Source organism: Maylandia zebra, linkage group LG3 (genome assembly GCF_041146795.1).
Source record: "Maylandia zebra isolate NMK-2024a linkage group LG3, Mzebra_GT3a, whole genome shotgun sequence".
Lineage (NCBI taxonomy): Eukaryota > Metazoa > Chordata > Actinopteri > Cichliformes > Cichlidae > Maylandia > Maylandia zebra.
The window spans coordinates 61,444,210-61,467,698 of record NC_135169.1 but is presented as its reverse complement, the minus strand read 5'-3'; the positions used below and the strand labels follow the sequence as shown (position 1 = coordinate 61,467,698).

At 45.1% G+C, this 23,489-nt stretch overlaps 1 protein-coding gene across 1 annotated transcript in view; it reads left to right on the top strand.

Moving 5' to 3' along the window:
• LOC143416884 (uncharacterized) overlaps positions 1-23,489 on the top strand; it is a 463,686-nt gene that overhangs the window by 226,569 nt on the left and 213,628 nt on the right. Inside the window, exons 11-12 of the mRNA XM_076882531.1 lie at positions 8,156-8,332; positions 10,489-10,662. Of these exons, the coding sequence (XP_076738646.1) occupies positions 8,156-8,332; positions 10,489-10,662 (351 nt within the window). The remainder of the gene's footprint in view (positions 1-8,155; positions 8,333-10,488; positions 10,663-23,489) is intronic.

Genomic DNA, 23,489 nt, shown 5'->3' with positions numbered 1-23,489 from the left:
CAGAGCTACCAGCCCTTTGCTACAATCACAAAGCTCTTCATTGAAATAAATGATATCAAAGCTGGAATCAAATGAGTCCAAGTCTTCTGCTGATTCAGCATCACATTCATCTTTGCTCCTTGTTCTGCATCCCCACCATGGACTTCATTCCTTTCCAAGCCAGCCTAGAGTGTCCTTTATTCAGCTCATCCTCTGCTTTACTTTTACACCTGATTTTAGCTGCTTTATCTCTCTTTCAACAAGTTTCTGTGCCTGTGTTGGTATAACTTTAATGTGGGAATATGCTTTTGTTTGTATGATTTGGCACCCTCTTGTGGCCACAGTTGGTACTTGGGAAGTTGTTATGCCCAGCTAGTTTGCTACAAGTGCTCAGTGGAGGTGAAACTTTTGCCCACGCATGCCTGTAAGTTTTCATTACATACTATAACCTTAACTATCTGATTTGTGATGCATGTGTAATGTGCATATACTGAGTTACTATTTCAGCTGTGTGGTCATTACTCATTTGTAAAGCTACTTGTGTGCTAGCGACTGTATATTAGCATGTGTTTGCTAACTTGCTATGATCAATAATGCTAGTTAACTGAAGGTGATGTTTATGTTTAATTTAGGCAACCTTAAGATTTATGTTTTTTGCTGGTTGTCATGAAAACTAAGTTTCAATTAGTACATTATGTATGTTCAGTGAATGAGAAGGTAATTATCTGTTTTGTGTTTATTTAGTTTTACAAAAAGAAAAGAGAAAGGAGAGTAATGAAAATGGATAAAGGATACCATGTATAAGAAGCCTCAGTAACATGGCCTGTAAACTGGAGATGCAGATCGAAGTAAAGAAGAATCTCAGTTCAAAGCATTCTCTTCTTCTCATTCTGTTCACTGTCTGTCAAACTGGATAAGCTAAATCACGCCCACATCTAGTGAGGACAGAACAGTAAAAAGGCTTACAATTCAGCAGATTTCACCATTCAAGGCGGCTACTGTATTCACAATGTCTGAGCCATCAGCTAACCAAGCCCAGCAGGTAGAGACACTTGGATCTCTGGAGACAAGATCATACTGTTCCAGCTCAAAACTTTCCAACAGGTCAACAGCAAGCGTTGCAGCGCTCAGGGCACGTGCCAAAGCAGAGGCTGCACAAGCGCAGTTGGCTTATGCGGAACAAGAAGCGGAAGCTATGAAACAACAAGCTCAAATCCAAGCACAGCTGCATATTCTCCAGGTGAAGAAAATGGCTGCTGCTGCATCAGCTGAAGCACAGGTCTTAGAGGCAGCGGTTCAGCTGGAGGAACAAAATTCCCAGAAAAGCGGGCAACTCCCAATCATCCCTGCAGACTGTAAGCAAAGAGTTCAAGATTACATTGACAGACAGTCATATGTGCAAAATATTCAAGAAAATACTCCTGCTGAAGATGACACACAGTCATCACCATACCTTAAAAAAGGATATCCAAGCTCATCTGTGGCTCTACCCAAAGCACCTTTGTGGAAAGAGGAGGACCTCACACATCAGGAGCTTAGACCGCAACATCCACCCAGCGATCACCACGATCATGGGACATACACAAGTCCAGCACATCAGTTTGAACCACTCACGCCAATACCACCTACCCACAATAACTCATCTGCTATAACAGATGTGGCAAAATATTTAATGAGACGAGAGCTTGTGTCAACTACTATACAGAAATTTGACGACGAACCCCAAAACTACCGGACATGGAAATCCTCCTTCTTAAATGTAATCAAGGACTTGTCTTTGTCACCTAGAGAGGAACTTGACCTCCTTATAAAATGGTTAGGACCACAGTCGTCTGAGCAAGCAAGGAGAGTCAGCGCTGCGCAAATTTATAATGTTGCTGCAAGCCTTGAAATGGTTTGGCAGCACTTGGAGGAGTCATATGGAGCTCCAGAGGTGATTGAACATGCCCTCTTTAAGAAAATGGAAGACTTTGCAAAAATATCTGCCAAAGACAACAGCAGGCTGAGGGAACTTGGTGACCTCTTACTTGAACTGGAACTCGCCAAAGCAGAAGGGCACTCACCTGGGCTCGCTTTCCTCGACACAGCACGTGGTGTCAATCCTATTGTAGAGAAACTACCACACACATTGCAAGAGAAGTGGATTTCATGTGCATCCAAGTTCAAAACAAACCACAACGTTGCCTTCCCACCTTTCTCTGTCTTTTCCCAGTTTGTACGAGAACAAGCGAGAATCAGGAATGATCCCAGCTTCTTTTTTCTCTCAACAGGAGTAGGGAAAGCTGAACGACCTATAAGGTACAACAGAACACAGATATCAGTAAGAAAGACAGATGTGTCATGTGAACTGGGGGTAAGTGAATTGGATAAGTGGGATGACCCAGACAAGCAGTGTCCTCTCCATAGGAAACCACACCCTCTTAGGAAATGTCGCAGTTTTCGTAGTAAGTCTCTTGAAGAAAGAAAAGCTTACCTAAAGGAGAAGAACATATGCTTCAGATGTTGTGGATCCACCAAGCATCTAGCAAAGAACTGCACAGCCAAAATTACTTGTAAGGAATGTGAAAGCGACAAGCACGTCTCGGCTTTGCATCCAGGCCCACCCCCTCACGACTTCAGACTGCCACTAGAGACAGGAAAGCATGGCGGGGAGCCTCAAGCCATGCCAGTGTCAACCTCAGCTAAAGCCATGTGCACTGAAGTCTGTGGAGATTGGCATAGCCCCAGGTCTTGTGCCAAAATCTGTCTAGCTCTGGTTTATCCTTCTGGCAAGAGAGAGAAAGCAATCAAACTATATGCAGTCTTAGATGATCAGAGCAATCGCTCTCTCGCACGATCCATGTTTTTTGACATCTTCGAGGTGGACGGGAACACAGAGACATACACACTCAAGACGTGCTCAGGCATAATGGAAATGAGTGGAAAGCGAGCCAAACACTTCATCATAGAGTCGATTGATGGCAACACCAAGGTACCTCTACCTCCATTGCTGGAATGTGATATGATTCCAGAGGACCGGTCTGAGATACCCTCTCCTGAAGTTGCACAACATTTTCCTCACTTGAAAGACATTGCACACAAAATCCCTCCCATCAATTCAGACGCACAAATCCTTCTGCTCCTAGGAAGGGATGTGTTGAATTTGCATAAAGTGAGAGAACAACACAATGGACCAGCAGATGCTCCATTTGCTCAACGGCTCGACCTTGGCTGGGTAGTCATAGGAGATGTCTGTTTGGGGCGCACGCATAAGCCGAGCTCTGCTGTGAGAACCTATAAAACTAACGTGCTGCTCAATGGGAGACCATCATATCTCAGCCCGTGCTTCAACAGTATGAATGCAAAGGAAAAGCTGTTAACAGTCCAGCAGAGATGCACTACTCAAAGCCACATGGATACTTATCACGGGGTCAAAACAGACAAGCTCGGTGATACAGTGTTCATCAAGAGCGAAGACGATGAGAGACCCGGACCTTCACTGGAAGATGAACGTTTCCTCAAGATCATGCAAAGTGAGATGTACCAAGACAACTCTAATAGTTGGGTCGCGCCTCTGCCCTTTGTAACACATAGGCAGCGACTGCCAAACAACTGCCAGCAAGCTCTCAAACGACTGCATACTCTCAAGCGGAGTCTCGACAGGAAGGCAGACATGAGAGATCACTTTGTTAAGTTCATGCAGAAGATGTTTGACAGTCAGCAAGCAGAGTTAGCACCTGCTTTGAAGCCTGAGGAAGAGTGCTGGTATCTTCCATTGTTTGGAGTATACCATCCACAAAAGCCTGGACAAATACGGGTAGTTTTTGACTCGAGCGCCAAACACGAGGGGGTGTCATTGAATGATGTCCTTTTAAGTGGTCCAGACTTGAACAACACTTTGGTTGGAGTGCTACTGCGGTTTCGAAAAGAGCTTATAGCAATAACTGCGGATGTGGAACAGATGTTCTACTGCTTTACTGTAAGGGAAGATCACCGGAACTACCTACGTTTTCTCTGGTACCGAGAAAATGACCTCACAAAAGATGTGACAGAGTTCCGCATGACAGTGCATGTGTTTGGCAATAGCCCCTCACCAGCTGTGGCGATCTATGGGCTGAGAAAAGCAGCTCAAGCAGGCGAGGCAGAGCACGGCAAAGATGCAAGGGAGTTTGTTACCAGAAACTTTTATGTCGACGACGGTCTGACTTCACTCCCTACAGAAACAGAAGCCATCAGTCTTCTTCAAAGAACACAGAAGATGTTAGCTGAGTCCAATTTACGGCTACACAAAATTGCCTCAAACAGTAGCAAGGTAATGGATGCATTTCCAGCTGATGATCTGGCCAAGGACCTGAAAAACCTAGACCTAGGGACAGATCCTCTTCCTGTTCAGCGTAGCCTTGGACTGAGCTGGAGTCTTGAATCAGATTCTTTCACCTTCCAAGTTTCCAAGGAAGAAAGACCCTTCACTAAGCGAGGCATACTCTCTACAGTCAACAGCTTGTATGACCCGTTAGGTTTTATTGCTCCCATCACTGTCCAAGGCAAAGCCCTCATCAGAGAACTTACCACAGAACCATGTGAATGGGATGATCCTCTTCCACCTGCCAAAGAAAGACAATGGAATGCATGGAAAGACTCCCTGTCAGAGGTAGAGCTTCTGCACATACCCAGGCCTTATATTCCGTCTTCTCTGTCCTCCATGCAGCACCAAGAGCTTTGTGTCTTCTCAGATGCCTCGTCAATGGCTATTGCAGCAGTTGCCTACATACGAGCTATTGATAAACAAGGACAGTGCTTCATCGGGTTTGTCATGGGTAAATCCAAGCTAGCACCCAAGCCTGCACATACCATCCCCCGATTGGAGCTGTGTGCTGCAGTTCTTGCTGTAGAGGTGGCAGAGCTCATTTGTCAGGAGATGGACCTTGAGCTGCATGCTGTAAGGTATTACACAGACAGCAAGATTGTGCTAGGCTACATCTATAATGCTTCGCGAAGGTTTTACATCTATGTGTCCAACAGAGTCTCCAGAATTAGGAAGTCCACTACATGCACACAGTGGAATTATGTTGCAACAGAAAACAACCCAGCTGACATCGCAACAAGGCCGATTGCAGCAAGTCTCCTGCACAAAACAAGCTGGTTCATTGGTCCTCAGTTCCTAAAGCAGGCCCAACAACAGGTATCCCCATCAGTGACATTAAGTAAGTTTGACCTTGTTGAACCACAGCACGATGCAGAGATTCGCCCAGAAGTCAGCACCCTGACAACTAAGGCTACTGATAGACCTCTCAGTCCACAGAGATTTGAACGGTTCTCCTCATGGAAAACTCTGATAAATGGAATGGCGAAGCTCATCAGCGTGGCAAGATGCAGGTCCAGGCTTTCAAAACAAGTCCCTCAAAATCCACAAACACAGGCAAAATTTAGAGTGATCTGGAGTGTTCAACAGTTTGTATTCACGGAAGAAGTGAGACAATTGGAGAGAGGGAAACAAATTTCCGAAGCAAGTCCTCTGTGGAGGTTGAACCCCTTTATCGATCAGGATGGAGTGCTTAGAGTAGGTGGACGGCTCTCTTCAGCTGACCTTCCATATGATGAAAAACACCCAGTCATACTCCCAAAGAGACACCATGTGACAACTTTGTTAGTGAGACATCATCACCAGGAAGTTGCCCACCAAGGTCGCCACTTAACTGAGGGGGCACTTCGCTCAGCCGGTTTGTGGATAATTGGCGTAAGAAAGCTGGTTTCTAGCTTGATCTATGGATGTGTCATATGCCGCAAACTCAGAGGAAAGCCTCAAGAGCAAAAGATGTCTGACTTGCCTGAGGATAGGCTTTGCATAGAACCCCCGTTCACCAGAGTTGGTCTAGATGTCTTTGGACCATGGAGTGTAGTGTCACGACGAACAAGAGGAGGCACAGCAGAAAACAAGCGATGGGCAGTGTTGTTTACGTGCCTAGGAACACGAGCAGTGCATATAGAGGTGATTGAATCCATGTCCACCTCAAGCTTTATTAACGCCTTAAGAAGGTTTTTTGCCATACGAGGACCTTCCAAGGTTCTCAGGTCTGACCGTGGAACCAACTTCGTCGGTGCCTGTAGAGAGTTAAGGATCTTTACAGATGACTCAGAGGTCCGAAATTACCTTAGTAATGAAGGCTGCTCATGGACCTTTAATGCACCACACTCATCCCATATGGGAGGCTCATGGGAAAGAATGATTGGTGTTGCTCGTCGGATCTTAGATGCCATGCTGCTGCAGTCTGGGCCTACCCGTCTTTCTCATGAAGTCCTTGTCACCTTGATGGCAGAAGTGATGGCAATTATGAATGCTCGGCCATTGGTTCCGGTGAGTACAGATCCAGAGTCGCCGACAGTCTTGACACCAGCAATGCTTCTTACTCAGAAAGCAAACGTTGTGTCTGCTCCCGAAGGGGTGTTTGACTTGAAAGACCTATACAGGAAACAGTGGCGACATGTCCAATGTCTAGCCGACATCTTTTGGAAACGATGGCGACAAGAATATTTGACAACACTGCAGTCCAGAAAGAAGTGGATCAATGACAAAAGGGACATGCAAATCGGAGACATTGTCTTACTGAAGGATGACCAAACCAAGCGAAATGAATGGCCTATTGGTCTCATTGTTAAGAACATTCCTAGTCAAGATAATAAAATCAGAAAGGTGGAGGTTAGGGTTGTGAAACAAGGTGCTCCACGGATTTACCTACGTCCAGTTTCTCAGCTCATCCTTCTGTTCCCCAAGGAAACTATAAAGAAAGACTGAGGTATACAGGAAACTAAAAAGTAAAGTAAAAGACGGAGTGGTATAAAATACTTTATACCAGGCGGGGAGTGTGTTGGTATAACTTTAATGTGGGAATATGCTTTTGTTTGTATGATTTGGCACCCTCTTGTGGCCACAGTTGGTACTTGGGAAGTTGTTATGCCCAGCTAGTTTGCTACAAGTGCTCAGTGGAGGTGAAACTTTTGCCCACGCATGCCTGTAAGTTTTCATTACATACTATAACCTTAACTATCTGATTTGTGATGCATGTGTAATGTGCATATACTGAGTTACTATTTCAGCTGTGTGGTCATTACTCATTTGTAAAGCTACTTGTGTGCTAGCGACTGTATATTAGCATGTGTTTGCTAACTTGCTATGATCAATAATGCTAGTTAACTGAAGGTGATGTTTATGTTTAATTTAGGCAACCTTAAGATTTATGTTTTTTGCTGGTTGTCATGAAAACTAAGTTTCAATTAGTACATTATGTATGTTCAGTGAATGAGAAGGTAATTATCTGTTTTGTGTTTATTTAGTTTTACAAAAAGAAAAGAGAAAGGAGAGTAATGAAAATGGATAAAGGATACCATGTATAAGAAGCCTCAGTAACATGGCCTGTAAACTGGAGATGCAGATCGAAGTAAAGAAGAATCTCAGTTCAAAGCATTCTCTTCTTCTCATTCTGTTCACTGTCTGTCAAACTGGATAAGCTAAATCACGCCCACATCTAGTGAGGACAGAACAGTGCCTCAATCTTTTTCTTCTCTCCCTCATAACAAGACAGCTTCTTCTGCCTGAGAACATGTTGGAGTGATTTACTAATCCAGGGCTGCTTATTGGGGAAAATACTTCCTGTTTCCAAAGTAATCCCCATTTTTCCCAGAAAGAAATGTAAGTAGAAATCGATGATCTAAGTGAGAACATGAGCCTTTAAAAAGTCCCAGTGGGTGCAGTCAAAGCAGTCCCTCAGTCCCAGTATAGAGTCTTTGGTCCAGACTGGAACAACTGTGTGCCCAGTTTGAGCTCTCTTCAGTCCTGTGACCTGACAGACCCAGAGGGGCCATCACATCACATTTAGAAGCTCCCCTAATGGAGCCACAACACATGTCCAATACTTAGTCTGTCTTGTTGGACCAACTGGAAGAAATGATTCAAGGACTTAGTCACAGAACAGAGATTCAAATCTCCAAAATCCAACTGGCTGCATCAGGACATATAGTCTGAAACTCTGCACAGTTTCCTATTTGAAGCTGCTTCCTGTTGGCTTCAGCTGTTTGGAGTTTCCATTTTCTAAACTTCTACATTCTGAACCTTCTTCAGCTCTGAACAGATGATGAAACACTGAATGATTTCAAGCTCACACTTTGTCTAATAAACTTACATCTTTCATTCTTTATACAGATTGAGGGACTGTGGTTTGTCAAAGATCAGCTGTGATTATCTGGCAGCAGCTCTGAAGTCCAACCCCTCCCATCTGAGAAAGCTGGACCTGAGCTGGAACAACTACCTGCAGGATTCAGGAGTGAAGCATCTGTGTGGTTTTCTGGAGAGTCCAGGATGTGGACTGGAAACTCTGAGGTCAGTCAGCATGTTTTAGTTGTGCTGAGATGAATATGATGTGAAAGTTGTGCTGACACTAAACTGCAGACATCAGGCTGATATTATACTCATCCACACTGAGGATCTTCATGGTAAAGTCTGTTTTCTTCTTCTCTGGTTTAGTCCATTGACTGCAGCAGAACAATGTTCACATTTCAAACAGTGAGACTCAACGTATGGCCCGCGGCCCACATGCGGCCTGCCCACCTTTCCTGATTCAGAGAGAGGGGACCCTGATTAACTGTATAGTGTTCTTCCTCACAGTTCTAAGTATCAGACACAACAATGAATAATCCACAGCTGACTGTCTTTAGCAGGTCAAAGGTCACGGCACACAGCAGACAGTGGGAAATATTATAATTCTGATCATTTATCAGCACATATCCATATGTATAAAAACAAAGCTGACACTGTGAGACTTGATCAGAGGTGTGATCCTCACAGCAGAGGCCTTTGTGTCAAAGTCACTGAGGATCAAACAGAAACACATGAAGCAGATTTTCCTGTTCTGGCTTTTTATAGCAGATAACCTTCAAAATATTCTGCAGTCCATCAAAAACTGAAGCAAACCATGAATCAACATGTGAACATGAGCTGATGCTGCTGAAGGGAAGCAAAGTTACAGAGGTTTGATTACAGACACAGCTGAGAGTTTGTAATCTGTCATCATTTTAAAAGGTTTAAATTTCTTCAGTTTTGAACAGCAGAAATGAGGCTTTGTTTTCGGAGGCCGACAGCAGTGAACACAACAGCAGACTGGTGCGTAATAAGCAGTGAATAATGCAGGAAACAGATTTTTGAAGGTAAACTGTTCTTGAAGTACACTGAGAGAGAGAGAGCTGTGCAGGAAGTAAACGTCAAAGTCAGAGAGAATTCATGATGATGTTCATCAAACGTAAAGCGTAGTTTGGATCTTCTTCTGCTGCTGGTTCAGTCAGTTTTGGTTGGAGACAGATGAAACCTGCAGCTTCAGGATCTGTGAGCTGTCCACTTTCAGCCCCGACGGCGTGTCCGTGTACGTGCCGTCGAGTGAACGATCCACGCTCTGTGTTTCCATCTTTGTGTGTTTAGCTGCTCTCATTTACTGTTTTATCTGTTTGCTTGTTGTTGAAATACTTTTGGGAGCTTTAACCTGAGATTCTGGCAAAATACATTTATATTAAAAATCGATTCAGGATTGAATGAATCAACATCGCTTTATTCAAATTAAAACCATTTAAATAGGAAAATCCATTTTTTTACAGCCGCCTCTAATGCTGGGTAATGTCAGCTGGTCCATGTGCAGCTGGCTGTGAGGCTCAGGGAGCGTCTACAAAGTGCAACACTGAAAGAACATCATCCATAAATATTGAGTAATAACTGGACTCTCATACAGTGAGACTCAAATGCCTTTAAACATCAGCTTATCCTGCTGATCCAAGTCCAACACTGAGTTTGTAAAAACATGTTTGTCAATCATTTTGTTTGGTTTCTGAGGAAAATGATTCAATAACTTGCTGCTAATACACAACATTTCATCATATTTCCTCATAACCCTCTTTTGTCTGAACATTTGATCCCATTTGAATTTGCAATAAAGGATCCACAGAGTTTGGTGACAATAATGACAGTAGATGTTTGTGTGAAAGTGCTGGAAGCAAATGAGTGTGTGATGTTCTTTCAGTGTTGCACTTTGTAGACGCTCCCTGAGCACTGGTCTCACAGCCAGCTGCACATAGAGACCAGTGTTGTTAGTCCAGGTCAGAAGATGACTTGTTGGAATGAAAATGAGCTTGTAGTTTGTCTGCTTTAATAATGTGACTGGAAAAAGGTGTTGGACTTCAAATATGTCCATTTCTTTCACACTTCACCTTTAAAAGTGAAGCCTTGTGGTTCCTGGAAGGAAAAACACGACTTTTTCACGTCTTTGTCCTGTTTTTATGATAAATGTACGACTTTAATGTGAAACATTCAGAGTTTTTTCTCTTGTTGTGTTTGTTTGAAGCTGCTTCCTGTTGGCTTCAGCTGTTTGGAGTTTCCATTTTCTAAACTTCTACATTCTGAACCTTCTTCAGCTCTGAACAGATGATGAAACACTGAATGATTTCGAGCTCACACTTTGTCTAATAAACTTACATCTTTCATTCTTTATACAGATTGGGGCGCTGTGGTTTGTCAAAGATCAGCTGCGATTATCTGGCAACAGTGCTGAAGTCCAACCCCTCCCATCTGAGACAGCTGGACCTGTATGACAACAAGCTGCAGGATTCAGGAGTGAAGCATCTGTGTGGTTTCCTGGAGAGTCCAGGATGTGGACTTGAAACCCTGAGGTCAGTCAGCATGTTTCAGTTGTGCTGAGATGAATATGATGTGAAAGTTGTGCTAACACTAAACTGCAGACATCAGGCTGATATTATACTGATCCACACTGAGGATCTTCATGGTAAAGTCTGTTTTCTTCTTCTCTGGTTTAGTCCATTGACTGCAGCAGAACAATGTTCACATTTCAAACCTTCAAAGAAGAAGAAAAATCCTCCACTGGATAATTCACTGTGAAACTCTCCAACTCTTCATTCCACCTTAAAGTCTGTCTGACACTGAAATCCAAAGCAAAATGTGTGTTTGCTTTACAGACAGCAGTCCAACACAAACATACACACATCATCCAAAACACAGTCCAACATCCAAATCTCCTCCACTGCAAGCATGAATGATGGGAAAGAGAAGGAGGAACACTCTGACATTCAGGGTTAGAATGAGTTTCATGAAGCATACTGTGAAGATCAAAGCTGCATTTGAAAGCTTACATCAGGGGTGTCAAACTCAAATACACAGTGGGCCAAAATTCAAAACTGGATCAAAGTCGCGGGCTAACATTAATATTTATTGAAAAAAAATCTTCCTCCAAATATAATAAGGAATCTTTTCTCATGGACTCAAACAAGTTTTGCTGATAAACTGAATATGGAACAAGCAAAGCTTAATACTAAACAATATATATAACTTATATAATCATATATATATAACTTAATATTACACACATTAAATAACACATCAGTGGAATTCATTTCTTGAATAAAAAATGTATTTGCAGCCTTCTGAATTAAATTTTATCATTTATCAAATTTTCATCATATTCTCCCACCTGTCCAGAAAGCTCCTGTTTTCTGCATTTCTTGTTTTATAGTTATTTTTTATGCCTTCGCGGGCCAAATGTGATTAGGCTGCGGGCCAAAATTTGTCCCGCTGGCCAGAGTTTGACACCTATGGCTTACACCTGACCCAGAGGGGCCATCACATCACATTTAGAAGCTCCCCTAATGGAGCCACAACACATGTCCAACACTTAGTCTGTCTTGTTGGACAAACTGGAAGAAATTATTCAAGGACTTAGTCACAGAAAAGAGATTCAAATCTCCAAAATCCAACTGGCTGCATCAGGACATATAGCCTGAAACTCTGCACAGTTTCCTGTTTGAAGCTGCTTCCTGTTGGCTTCAGCTGTTTGGAGTTTCCATTTTCTAAACTTCTACATTCTGAACCTTCTTCAGCTCTGAACAGATGATGAAACACTGAATGATTTCAAGCTCACACTTTGTCTAATAAACTTACATCTTTCATTCTTTATACAGATTGAGGTGGTGTGGTTTGTCAAAGATCAGCTGTGATTATCTGGCAGCAGCACTGAAGTCCAACCCCTCCCTTCTGAGAGAGCTGGTCCTGTCAGGAAACAACCTGAAGGATCCAGATGTGAAGCAGCTGTATGATCTTCAGCAGAGTCCAGACTACAGACTGGAGTCTTTGTGGTCAGTAGAGTGATGGAGTGAGTGGGTGGTGCTGTCAGCAGTATTGTACTAAACACAGTCAGTATGAAACAAAGATCCAGTGTTTCCTGTAAAGCTGCAGCTTCTCAGTGAAGCTGTGAGAGGAGAATGGTGACAGGCTTCAGGATTGGACACAAACACTTCCTGTTTCTGACCTTTATGGTCACCATAGTAACAGCTGACACGCTCTGATCAAACGCTGTCAACAGCCAATCAGCTCTCTGAACAAAGCAGCACGCAGACCAATGACTGCATTCATTTCCAAGTTTAAAGCAGTGAAGAACACAGTCTGTAGGTGAGGAAGAATTTAGTGAGAGCAGATGTTTGGATGGAATTCCTCCAGTTAACAGCTGGAACCGTCCATCTGGGTTGTTGGGCTTGTTGTTGGGGTTCCTACAGAGCTCAGAGTGGACACACCAAGGTTCTTCTAATGAATGAAAGTCCAAACTCAAACTAGGAGGGAAAAACATCTTCATCAACTTCAATAAAAATCCAAAGATTAGAAAAAGTGAAGCAACAATGAGTCCTAGTACAGTCCCAGCACTGAAGTCCCTGCTGCTCTTTATACTGGATGTGCTGCATCACTGACTGACAGCTGATGAAGAGTCTCTGGAAACACTCGTTTATCTCCTCTGCTCTTCCTTCTTCTCTCTGCAGGTGGAGCTGATGATGGTAAACAGGACGGTGTGTGTGCTGAGAGAGGAGGAGCTGTGTCCTGATGATCCAGAGAGGTTGAAGCAGCAGCAGCTTGTGTGTAGAGACGCTCTTACTGGGCCATGTTACTGGGAGGTGGAGAGGAGAGCTTCATCCAGCAGTGACTGACAGAGGAATGAGAAGAAGTGCAGATGACTGTCAGTGCTGCAGAGTGAACTGCTCTGAGAACAGCTCCACTGTCAGACACAATGTAGAGTCCAGCATCATCCCTGTGTGTCCCTCTGGATCTGACAGAGGATCATCAGTGTATCTGGACTGCTCTGCTGCTGCTCTGTCCTTCTACAGTCTCTGCACAGTCTCTGTCTGACTCTGGCTTCAGACCCTCCTGGATCAAACTCACCTGGAAAGACTTTCAAACATCACTCAATAGATTTGAATACAGAATATATTTGATATATACTGTAGATGTACTGTAGAGTTGCAGTTTGTCACTTCTTTCTAGAAACACGAAATGTTTTCACTCTTCTGTTGCTTTTTCATATATTTCCACAACATTAATATTGATCCCACCTGTCTCACCTGTTTCATGCTTTTATACATAATAACAGGACACGTGTGATCTGAGCGCTGCTGTGGTTGCTGTGCTGCACGTCTTCATTTAGATAACAGAGACATCTAGTGGTTCAGAGGGAGAACTTTTAGCATGGAAAACTTTTTTATTTTTATCTCGGGGTCTTGTTCGCGAGTGAAGGGAGAAGGGAGCCGGAGATCGACAGACGGATTGGGGCTGCAGCTGCAGTAATGCTGACGCTGCACCGGTCCGCCGTGGTGAAGAGGGAGCTGAGTGTAAAAGCGAAGCTCTCAATTTACCGGTCGATCTACGTCCCTACCCTCACCTATGGCCAGGAGCTGTGGGTAGTGACCGAAAGAACGAGATCGCGGATACAAGCGGCAGAAATGAGCTTCCTCCGAAGGGTGGCTGGCCTCTCCCTTAGAGATAGGGTGAGAAGTTCGGCCATCCGGGAGGGGCTCAGAGTAGAGCAGCTGCTGCTCCACATCGAAAGGAGCCAGCTGAGGTGGTTCGGGCATCTGACAAGGGCGCCTCCTGGGTGGGATGTTCCAGGCATGTCCCACCGGGAGGAGACCCCGGGGCAGACCCAGGACACGCTGGAGAGATTATATCTCTCGGGTGGCCTGGGAACGCCTTGGTGTTCCCCCGGATAAGCTGGAGGAGGTGGCTGGGGAGAGGGAGGTCTGGGCCTCTTTTCTTAGAGCCTCTTCGCGACCCGGCCTCGGATAAAGCGGATGAAGATGGATGGATGGATGGATGGATGGATGGGACTGACAAACAGTTTCAAGCTGGTTTGGTTGACATGCGTGAATATTCTGCGGATAATGATAATGTTAGGTACTTATTGACATGCATAGATGTGTTTTCTAAGTATGCATGGGTTAGGTGCCTTGAAACCAAGACAGGACAGGCTGTTGCTGAGGCTTTTGGTGATATTCTGAGAGAGGGCCGTGTGCCTGAAAAACTCCAAACAGATTTAGGGAAGGAATTTTATAATAAACATTTTAAAAAACTAACGGAGCAGCATAACATCACACATTTTTCAACCTTTAGTGAAATGAAATCATGTGTGGTAGAGCGTTTTAACCGCACCTTAAAGGGGAAAATGTGGAAATACTTAACATCAGTTAACTCGCCAAGATATGTTAATGTGATCCAAGATCTTGTACAGTCCTATAACATGTCTTATCACAGCTCTATCAAAATGACCCCCACCGAGGTATGTAAAGATAATGAGAAAGCAGTCTTTAACACCCTGTACAAAATGAAACCCCAAAAACCGTTGACTTTTAAATTTAATGTGGGCGATACAGAGAGAATATCTAAACTACGAGGCATATTCTGAAAGGGTTACCATCAGACCTACACAGACGAGTACTTTACCATAAAGGAGCGTTTAGGAAGAGACCCTCCCGTATACAAACTAGAGGATCTCACAGGAGCTGCGGTGAAAGGTGTATTTTATGAACCTGAGATACAGCAGGTGACTATTGACAAAAACAAAAGGTTTAAAATAGAGAAAATATTTGGCAGAAAAAAAAGAGGACCGAAAAAAGTTAGCGCTGGTCAAATGGTTCGGTTGGCCTTCTCATTTGAATTCATGGATCCCTGAAAAAGACATCGTTGAAGTGTGATTAACAGAGACGCCGCAGCTCTGCATACTTTCATTCTGCACTAGACAAAGACTGATAAAGTGTCAAGGGTAGGGTCGTTGATGAGAGAAGGAGGACCCAAACGCTGGACTCACGGGCAGGTAGGTGAAGGTGGATGTTTATTGCCGAAGGAGTGAGCAAACAGTACAGAGGGAGGAAATGGCTGGCTGACTGAATGAATGAACTAAGGACTGACTGACTGACTGGACATACAGACGACATCAGACATACATCATTAACATCAATGACACGACAGAGAACTGGTGAAACCGAGGAACTTAAATACACAGGTTGACTGATGACAATGATTGGAAACAGGTGAGTACAGGGCTGAACATAATCTGACTAATGACACGGGAGACAAGCTGACACGGGAAAAAACAGGAAGTGAGAACATTAATGTGGCGAACCAAACCGAACATGAACAAACTGAAATCACTGGGTCAACGACCCAGGAACCCTGACAGTACCCCCCCCCCCTTCAAAGGCCGGCACCCGACGGCCAAAAGAGAAAGAAAAAAAACCAGAACAGGGCGGGCGGAGGGGGCCCAGGACGGAGGGACGGAGTCCACACCAAGACAGTTCAGGAGGGCGCCCCCGTGGCCCGTGGCCGAGACGAGACAGTTCAGGTGGGTGTCCACGCGGCCCGTGGCCGAGACGAGACAGTTCAGGGGGCCGACCGTGCGGACGGCAACGGCGACAGCACTGGTCCGGGGGCCGACCGCGTGGAAGGCAACGGCGGCGACGTGGACACAGTTCGGGGGGCCGGCCGTGCGGAAGGCGACGGCAGCCACTCAGGCGAAGGCAGTCTGGGGGCCGGCCGTGCGGAAGGCGACGGCGGCCACTCAGGCAAAGGCGGTCCGGGGGCCGGCCGTGCGGAAGGCGACGGCGGCCACTCAGGCGAAGAGGGTCTGTGGGCCGCCCACGACGGCGATGGCGCCCGGCCAGTGGCCTAGCCAGCGGTCTAGAAAATGGCCGTTTAGCTCCAGACCCAGGCGAGGCTGAAGGCTCTGAGGCTGAAGGCTCTGAGGCTGAAGGCTCTGAGGCTGAAGGCTCTGAGGCTGAAGGCTCTGAGGACGAAGGCTCTGAGGCTGCAGCGGACGACGGCTCTGAGGCTGCAGCGGACGACGGCTCTGAGGCTGCAGCGGACGACGGCTCTGAGGCTGCAGCGGACGACGGCTCTGAGGCAGAGGCCGGGCCGGGCGTGGGTGCAGCTGAGGCAGAGGCCTGACCAGGCGATGCAGGCGCGGAGGCCTCTGGCCGGAGACAGGCAGGGCCAGTAGGCGCGGAGGCCCCTGGCTGAGGAGCGGCCGGGCCAGCGGGTGCGGAAACCCCTGGCTGAGGAGCGGCCGGGCCAGCGGGTGCGGAAACCCCTGGCTGAGGAGCAGGAAGGCTCACAGCTGGCTCTGGGTGCTGTGGCTGCAGGTCCGGGAACTGGACGGGATGGTGGACAGGTGACTGGGAAACAGGAGGCGACTGGACTACAGGGCACTGGGCGGCAGACTGGACTACAGAAGAGTGGAGGACAGGTGGAGACTGGACTACAGGTGACTGGAGGACAGGTGGAGACTGGGCTACAGGTGACTGGAGGACAGGTGGAGACTGAGCTACAGGTGACTGGAGGACAGGTGGAGACTGAGCTACAGGTGGCTGAACTGACTGGAGGGCAGCAGGAGACTGGACAGCAGGTGAGGGAACTGATTGGACTAAGGAGACTGACGGATAAACAGAGGCCGGTGAGGCTAATGGCTGAGCTAAAGAGTGAGCTAGTGACGGAGATAAAATTACGGCTTGGGCTCGTAAGGCTGGTGCCTGGGCAGGGGACAGTTCAGCTAGTCTAACCAGTGATACTGCGAGGGCGTGAAAAGCTGGATCAGGAGGTGGATGAAAGGGTGAAGTAGTAGGTGGACCGGTTAGCTCTTCCAAGCCTCCAGGGAGGTCAGGCTGGGTTCTGGCTGCCCTCAGCCTGGGCGCTGGGACAGGCACAGAAGGTGGCTGGACACCAGTCACCCCCACCCGAGAAACAGGAGCGGGTGTGGAGGTAGACTGGGTCGCAGCTGCCCTCCTCCTGGGAGCTGGCACTGGAGTGGGTGTAGGTTGACTGATAGGAGTGGAAATAACGACTGGGTGAGTGACACTGACAGGTCTATCGGGTTGTATTCTGGTCTTTCTGCCACCACTATTTACAGTTTTTGACTGAACAGTCTTTGGGGAGCCAGAGCAGAAAAAATCTTCCCAGTCCACATCATCCTCAAGGAGGGAAACTCCCCATGAATCAGAAAAGAGTCTGTTGTGTGTTTTAAGTGGATAATCAGATGAGGGGTGTGGAAAACAGTCACTGGAACTCACCACCGGGAGTTGCTGAACAGAGTCCGTTTTATGGCGGCGTGTGCGCCGCTTTCCCCGGGAAGAGGAAGCGGGCCGGGTAAACGGCTGAGCCGCTGGCGCGGTAGCCTCCGCTGAGCCGAGATGGGAGGTGTAGCCGCTGTGCCGTGGCGAGGCGGAAAGGCTGGAGAGTGAAAAGGCTGGCGGGCGAGCGAGGAGCGAAGCGGCGGGAGAGCGAGCGGCCGAAGCTTGGGCTGTGACGCCCACTCTCCGCGGCGAATGCTCCGGTGCAGCTGAGGCAGCAGGTGGGGGAACGTGGCGTCTCCGAGGCCCGCCCAGAGCCAGGCGAGTCCCCTCGAAGACGTGCTCTCTCTCCGCGAAGAGCCGCTGTTTTCCCCGAAGCCCCTCCGTCCAGCGAAGGAGCGCTGCCTCCTGCCGCTCGAAAAGTTCAGGGTCCGCTGGGTCCACAACGCGGGGTCGTGTCATTCTGTCAAGGGTAGTGTCGTGGATGAGAGAAGGAGGACCCAAACGCTGGACTCACGGGCAGGTAGGTGAAGGTGGATGTTTATTGCCGAAGGAGTGAGCAAACAGTACAGAGGGAGGAAATGGCTGGCTGACTGAATGAATGAACTAAGGACTGACTGACTGACTGACTGACTGGACATACAGATGACATCAGACATACATCATTAACATCAATGACACGACAGAGAACTGGTGAAACCGAGGAACTTAAATACACAGGTTGACTGATGACAATGATTGGAAACAGGTGAGTACAGGGCTGAACATAATCTGACTAATCACACGGGAGACAAGCTGACACGGGAAAAAACAGGAAGTGAGAACATTAATGTGGCGAACCAAACTGAACATGAACAAACTGAAATCACTGGGTCAACGACCCAGGAACCCTGACATAAAGGAAGGAAGGAATGGATAAAACGAACAACAACAACGCAGGCTTTTATGTGAGCCTCTTCTCGAATGCTTCAGCACATGTTTATCCAGGCAATAAGAAATCTAATTTTAGAACAAAGCGAGCAAAACCTATTGTTTTAAATGAACCGTATGAGGTTGGTGTTATAGAATTTCAATACCCAAGACTATGGTTGTCTTTTCCACAATCAGATTCGCGAGTGGAAATTTATGATCCAGTCAAAGATGGAGCATTGTCCATAACCGTGATTGAGCTGTCTGTGGGGCATTATGCATCTGTGGCGCAGATAATAAAACATTAAAACATAACACCGACATTAAAACACAATACAGTGAATTTAGTAACTATGTTAGTGTTATGGGCCCTAGGGGCACAGTTCTCACATTTAGAGGGAGACTGGCAGGAATCTTAGGATTCAAATCAGAAGACCCGTTTGTACTTCATTATAAAAACACATACGCACCACATCCTGCAGACGTATACGGAGGAAAATAGAACATTTTTATTTATGCAGATATCGCTGATTACCAGCTTGTGGGTGACGCCCATGCACGGCTATTAAGAGCAATAAATATAACAGACGATGACCGTCGGGTAGCCATTCTTCAATTTGACAGCCCACACTACACACCGGTCTCGAAATCCTTAATCGATGACATAGAAATTGATTTGAAAGACGACCAAAATCAACACATACCCTTTTTATACGGGAAGGTGTTTGTCAAGCTCCACTTCCGACCCATAAGACACCATTTTTAAAAAATAAGGATGTCTGTCTACAACACAGATGAAGCAAAATATGTAAGATGTTATTTAAATCAGGCTGGTGGCGAATTGAATGGTTATATTGGGACCAGCACGCAATGTGGCGCAGGTCTGGGAGGTTTGTTCAGCAGCCTGTTTAGAATTGCTGTACCGTTGTTTAAAAAAGGAGTCAGCATAGTCAAACCCCACCTAAAAACAGCAGCATCAGGCATAGTGTCTGATGTGATATCCAACATAACCAAGCCAACATCTACTGAGCAGGATGGCAACGGCTTGTATGTGTATACACCCAAACCTTCTAAGACCCCTCCCACTGCTCGCATGCGTGATACGCCGCCGCCTAAAAAGCGTAAAATGACAAAACCTGCCAGGAAAGCCACCAAACGGAGACAACCACGCGGAGTGAAAAGACCCAGAACCAGTCGTTCAAAAACTACAGCATGTGACATCTTCTAAATGGCTCTGTTACACAACCAATCAGAGAATGTCTAAAAACAGAACTCGATCTTTTTACTGTCCCATACACACAAACGTCCATAGAGAAAACGACCTTTATTGAAATTCCGCCAGTTTCTGCAATCACAGACGGAGGTCCAATCGAGTTTAAATCTCATCGTCCGGAGAGGATTACCTGGATCTAAACGATTCCTATATCTACACACGAGTAAGAATCACAGATGCTGACGGCACAAACTTAGGCAGGGATGCAAACGTGGGACTTGTTAATTATCCAGGTTGCACCTTATTTAGTCAGGTAGATGTAAATTTGGGGGATCGCTTGATCAGCCAATCATCCAACACGTATCCATACAGAGGCATAATAGAATGTCTTATCAATTATAATAAGGAGACTTTAGACACACAGTTCAGCAGCGCTTTATTCTGTACAGACACAGCCTCACACATGAATGATACATGTATAGAAGGGGAGAGCCAGGGTCTGGTGACCAGAGGTACTTATACAGCGAATAGCAGTATTGTTGAATTGATTGCTCCAGCACACGCAGACCTGGTTTTTCAAGAAAAATGATTACTTAATGGAATCGATCTGTCGCTGAAATTTGTGCGCTCTAAAGACGAATTTGCTCTCATGACTGGAGCTAACACCGTGTATCAAGTTAAAATCGTCTCTGCCAGCTTATTTGTGAAAAGAATCAGTGTCTCACCAAGTGTCAGGCTGGCACACGGCAAGGCGCTGCATCATGCAAATGCAAAATATGCTGTAGACAGAGTTTCTTTAAAGACCTTCTCCACACCTGCTGGGGCAAGAATATCAACTAATTTATTTATGGGCAGGTTGCCTAAGTTTGTCATCATCGCCTTCGTGGATAACGAAGCTTATCCTGGTTCTTTTACACGTAATCCATTTAATTTTAAAACTGTGATATAGAATTCATGTGTTTATATGCTGATGGACAGTCGTATCCGGCCAAACAATTCCAGCCAAATTTTCAGAGAAAACACTACACCAGAGAATTTTATCAGCTGATACAAACCACTGGAAGACGTTTATAGGATAGACCATTGGCCATAACACGTGAGGACTTTGGCTACACATTATTCTGTTTCAATCTGGAAGCTGATGAAGGACATTCAGGGAATGTATCGTTAGTTCAAACAGGGAATGTGAGGCTGGAAACCCGTTTCAGAAATCCGCTACCCCGAACAATGAACCTGGTGTGTTACTCTGTATTTGATTCAGTCATCCAAATATCTAATATGAGACAAGTGCTGCTGGACGACTACTAAACATTCAAAATGAATACAATAGAACTAACCAGCATTGTTAAAAGGATTAGTAACAGGGCTCATCTTCTAGGCGTCTTAGCATGTGACCAGCTGCCAACAAAGCCCATCAGATATCCATGCATGGGCACTGTGAATACAGATCCATCAGACTTACCTGGGAAGCACTGGTTGGCGTTCTATATCACAAAGACAAGCAAGGGCACTTTTTTGACAGCTTCGGTAACTCACCTGATACGTTTTCACCCGAGATAAAACTTTTTCTTTTAAAAAACACCGCTCGGATATTGTATTCTGGGAGACAGGTTCAGAAGGACTTTTCGGTAACCTGCGGACAACAATGTGTGTTTTTTCTATATCATGTCCAAAAAGGAGCGTCTTATTCAAGACTAATTAATATGTACAGTGATAACCTTGTTTGTAACGATGCAATGGTTTGTCATTTTGTTAACAAAATAAGACCTGTTTCTGCATGTTTTGAAAATAACTTTGATTGTGTGCAGTGCGGATACTGATTCAAGTAACAAATAATAAAAGATAACAGAAGAGAATATCGTTTCATCTGGTATTTATTTTCACCTAATTGTTAAAAACATTATTTAGTAATAATAAAATCTTTAAACATCAGCATAGAGTTCAAAAAGTAGTAAAAAGGGTAAAACTGTCATCTGTTTAACAAAACAATATAGACATAAATAAGAAAAAACACATAAGTAGTAGTTTATAAAAAGGGAAACAAATGCGAGGCTAAATGATCTTTTTTTCAAGAATAAGAAAAACAAACATAATTTTAAAATTCATTAAAAATCGATCCACCCGCTTCTACTCTGCCTTGATTTTTTATGTGTGGTAAATAAGCTTTGATCGCTCAGTGACCGCTTCTTGTGCAAACCATGTGTTTCAACACTCGGGTCGCCAGTGTCGCCTTTATATTGGCTAATAGTCCTCCTCACCTCAGCATTAGGAAAAGCAGACAGAGGAACATTTAAGCGGGCGAGTGTTTTTAGAAATGTCGACCACCCTGCAGGCCATGAAACATCTGTTGCTCTACGTGTTGCTGTTGCACTTTGGATCAAATCATAGAGATGCGAACCTCTGATTCTCTGGTTGTCAATAATAATCTCACCCCTATCATTCCAAGAAACTCCCGACGCACGAGTGAGCGCTGTTAAAATAAGCTCTGCATTCTTTCTGCTCCTTTTTGCCATATAGGACAAAATCTCATCCCAAACATGTCTTTTTGTCTGTCGCCACCAACATTGCTTTGGCGGTCAGATGCATCCTGACTGGTTTCAGAAGGCAAAGATAGTGTTAGCACATTTTTTTCACTCATGCCTTGTTTCACAAGTGAACGGTATCTCTGAAGAATGGCAGAATACTTTTTAGCCTCTCATACACATCCAAATCTGCAGCTGCAGCACTTCAACCATAGCTTTGTCTCGCTCGTTTTGCTCTACATGTCTGACGGAGCCTGTATGTTGTTGCTGCTGATGGTTTAACATGTCCAACTGATGCTGCGGGACCAAAAACATTTTCTGTGTGTGCTCCATTTTCACCTATTTGCTATAAGACTGGTGATGAAGGGTATGGCAGCCCCTAATAATGGTAGCAAAAATCCTCCAGATTGGTTGATGGATCTTCTCTTTTTCAACATTTTGACCTTTTTGTCTGCAACCAGCCTGATTACTTTTTTTCTTTTTTAGCTGTCTGTACTGTTGATCAGTCAGCAGGATAACACCTTTCAAAACATTGAGCGATATCTCACACAGAGCATTAATAAAATCCATGCTTGCATTACAAATAATATTCCTCCGTACGCTGGGTGGGGATTTATACAACAACTCCAACAGTGCAATGTTTCTCTGCATCCGTGAATACGACATCCTTTTTACCGCTTTAGCCGTTTTTTGGGGATATAAACAACTTGACGATCCGACAACAAATTGGTTCTGAGTCTTAAATACTCAGGCGTCTTAGATTTATAATCGATTAGAAGATACCCGTATGGGGTGGATGTGGCATCATTAAAAGCTTCTAAGAAGTATTTTGTATTACCTGGAAACATCTGTCTACCTAAAACTGAAATTTGATATTTATCTCTGGGGTTGTTAAACAGAGTTAAATAATTAGTGTTCAACAAAATTGTTGCATAAACAAATTCTGAACTAAACACGTGCAGCTCAAGTTCCTATGATGAACGTATTGTGTGAACACATTTTGAACTTCTATGCTGTCAGACGCAATATTCATCACATCGTCGATAATGAGCAAGTTGTTCTTATCCGGAGGTAAAAGGACATCGTCACTCAGAGACTCCAGTATACCATTCACAAAGGTGATTTTTCTTATCTGAAGAAGTTGATTGTATAAAGGTTGCCAGCAGGAGTAGATGTAAACAATATTGTCAATTTTGGCTGAAATAATAGTGGATGCTTTTTCAATGATGCTTTTGACAAAGAAAGTCTTTCCACAATTACTCGGCCCGCTAATAACTAAACTAAAGGGTGCTGGAGCCTCCCATCAAAGGCTTGATCCTGATCAGTATCCATAAGGGAGTGTTGTATAGTCAGGCAGCACCCTTCTCTTGTTATAGACCACCTGAACTTTTTTTACATCTGTTTCATTCCTAAGATGAAACCTCTTCTTATTGCGTTTGATGGTGTCAGACTCTGCAACTAAA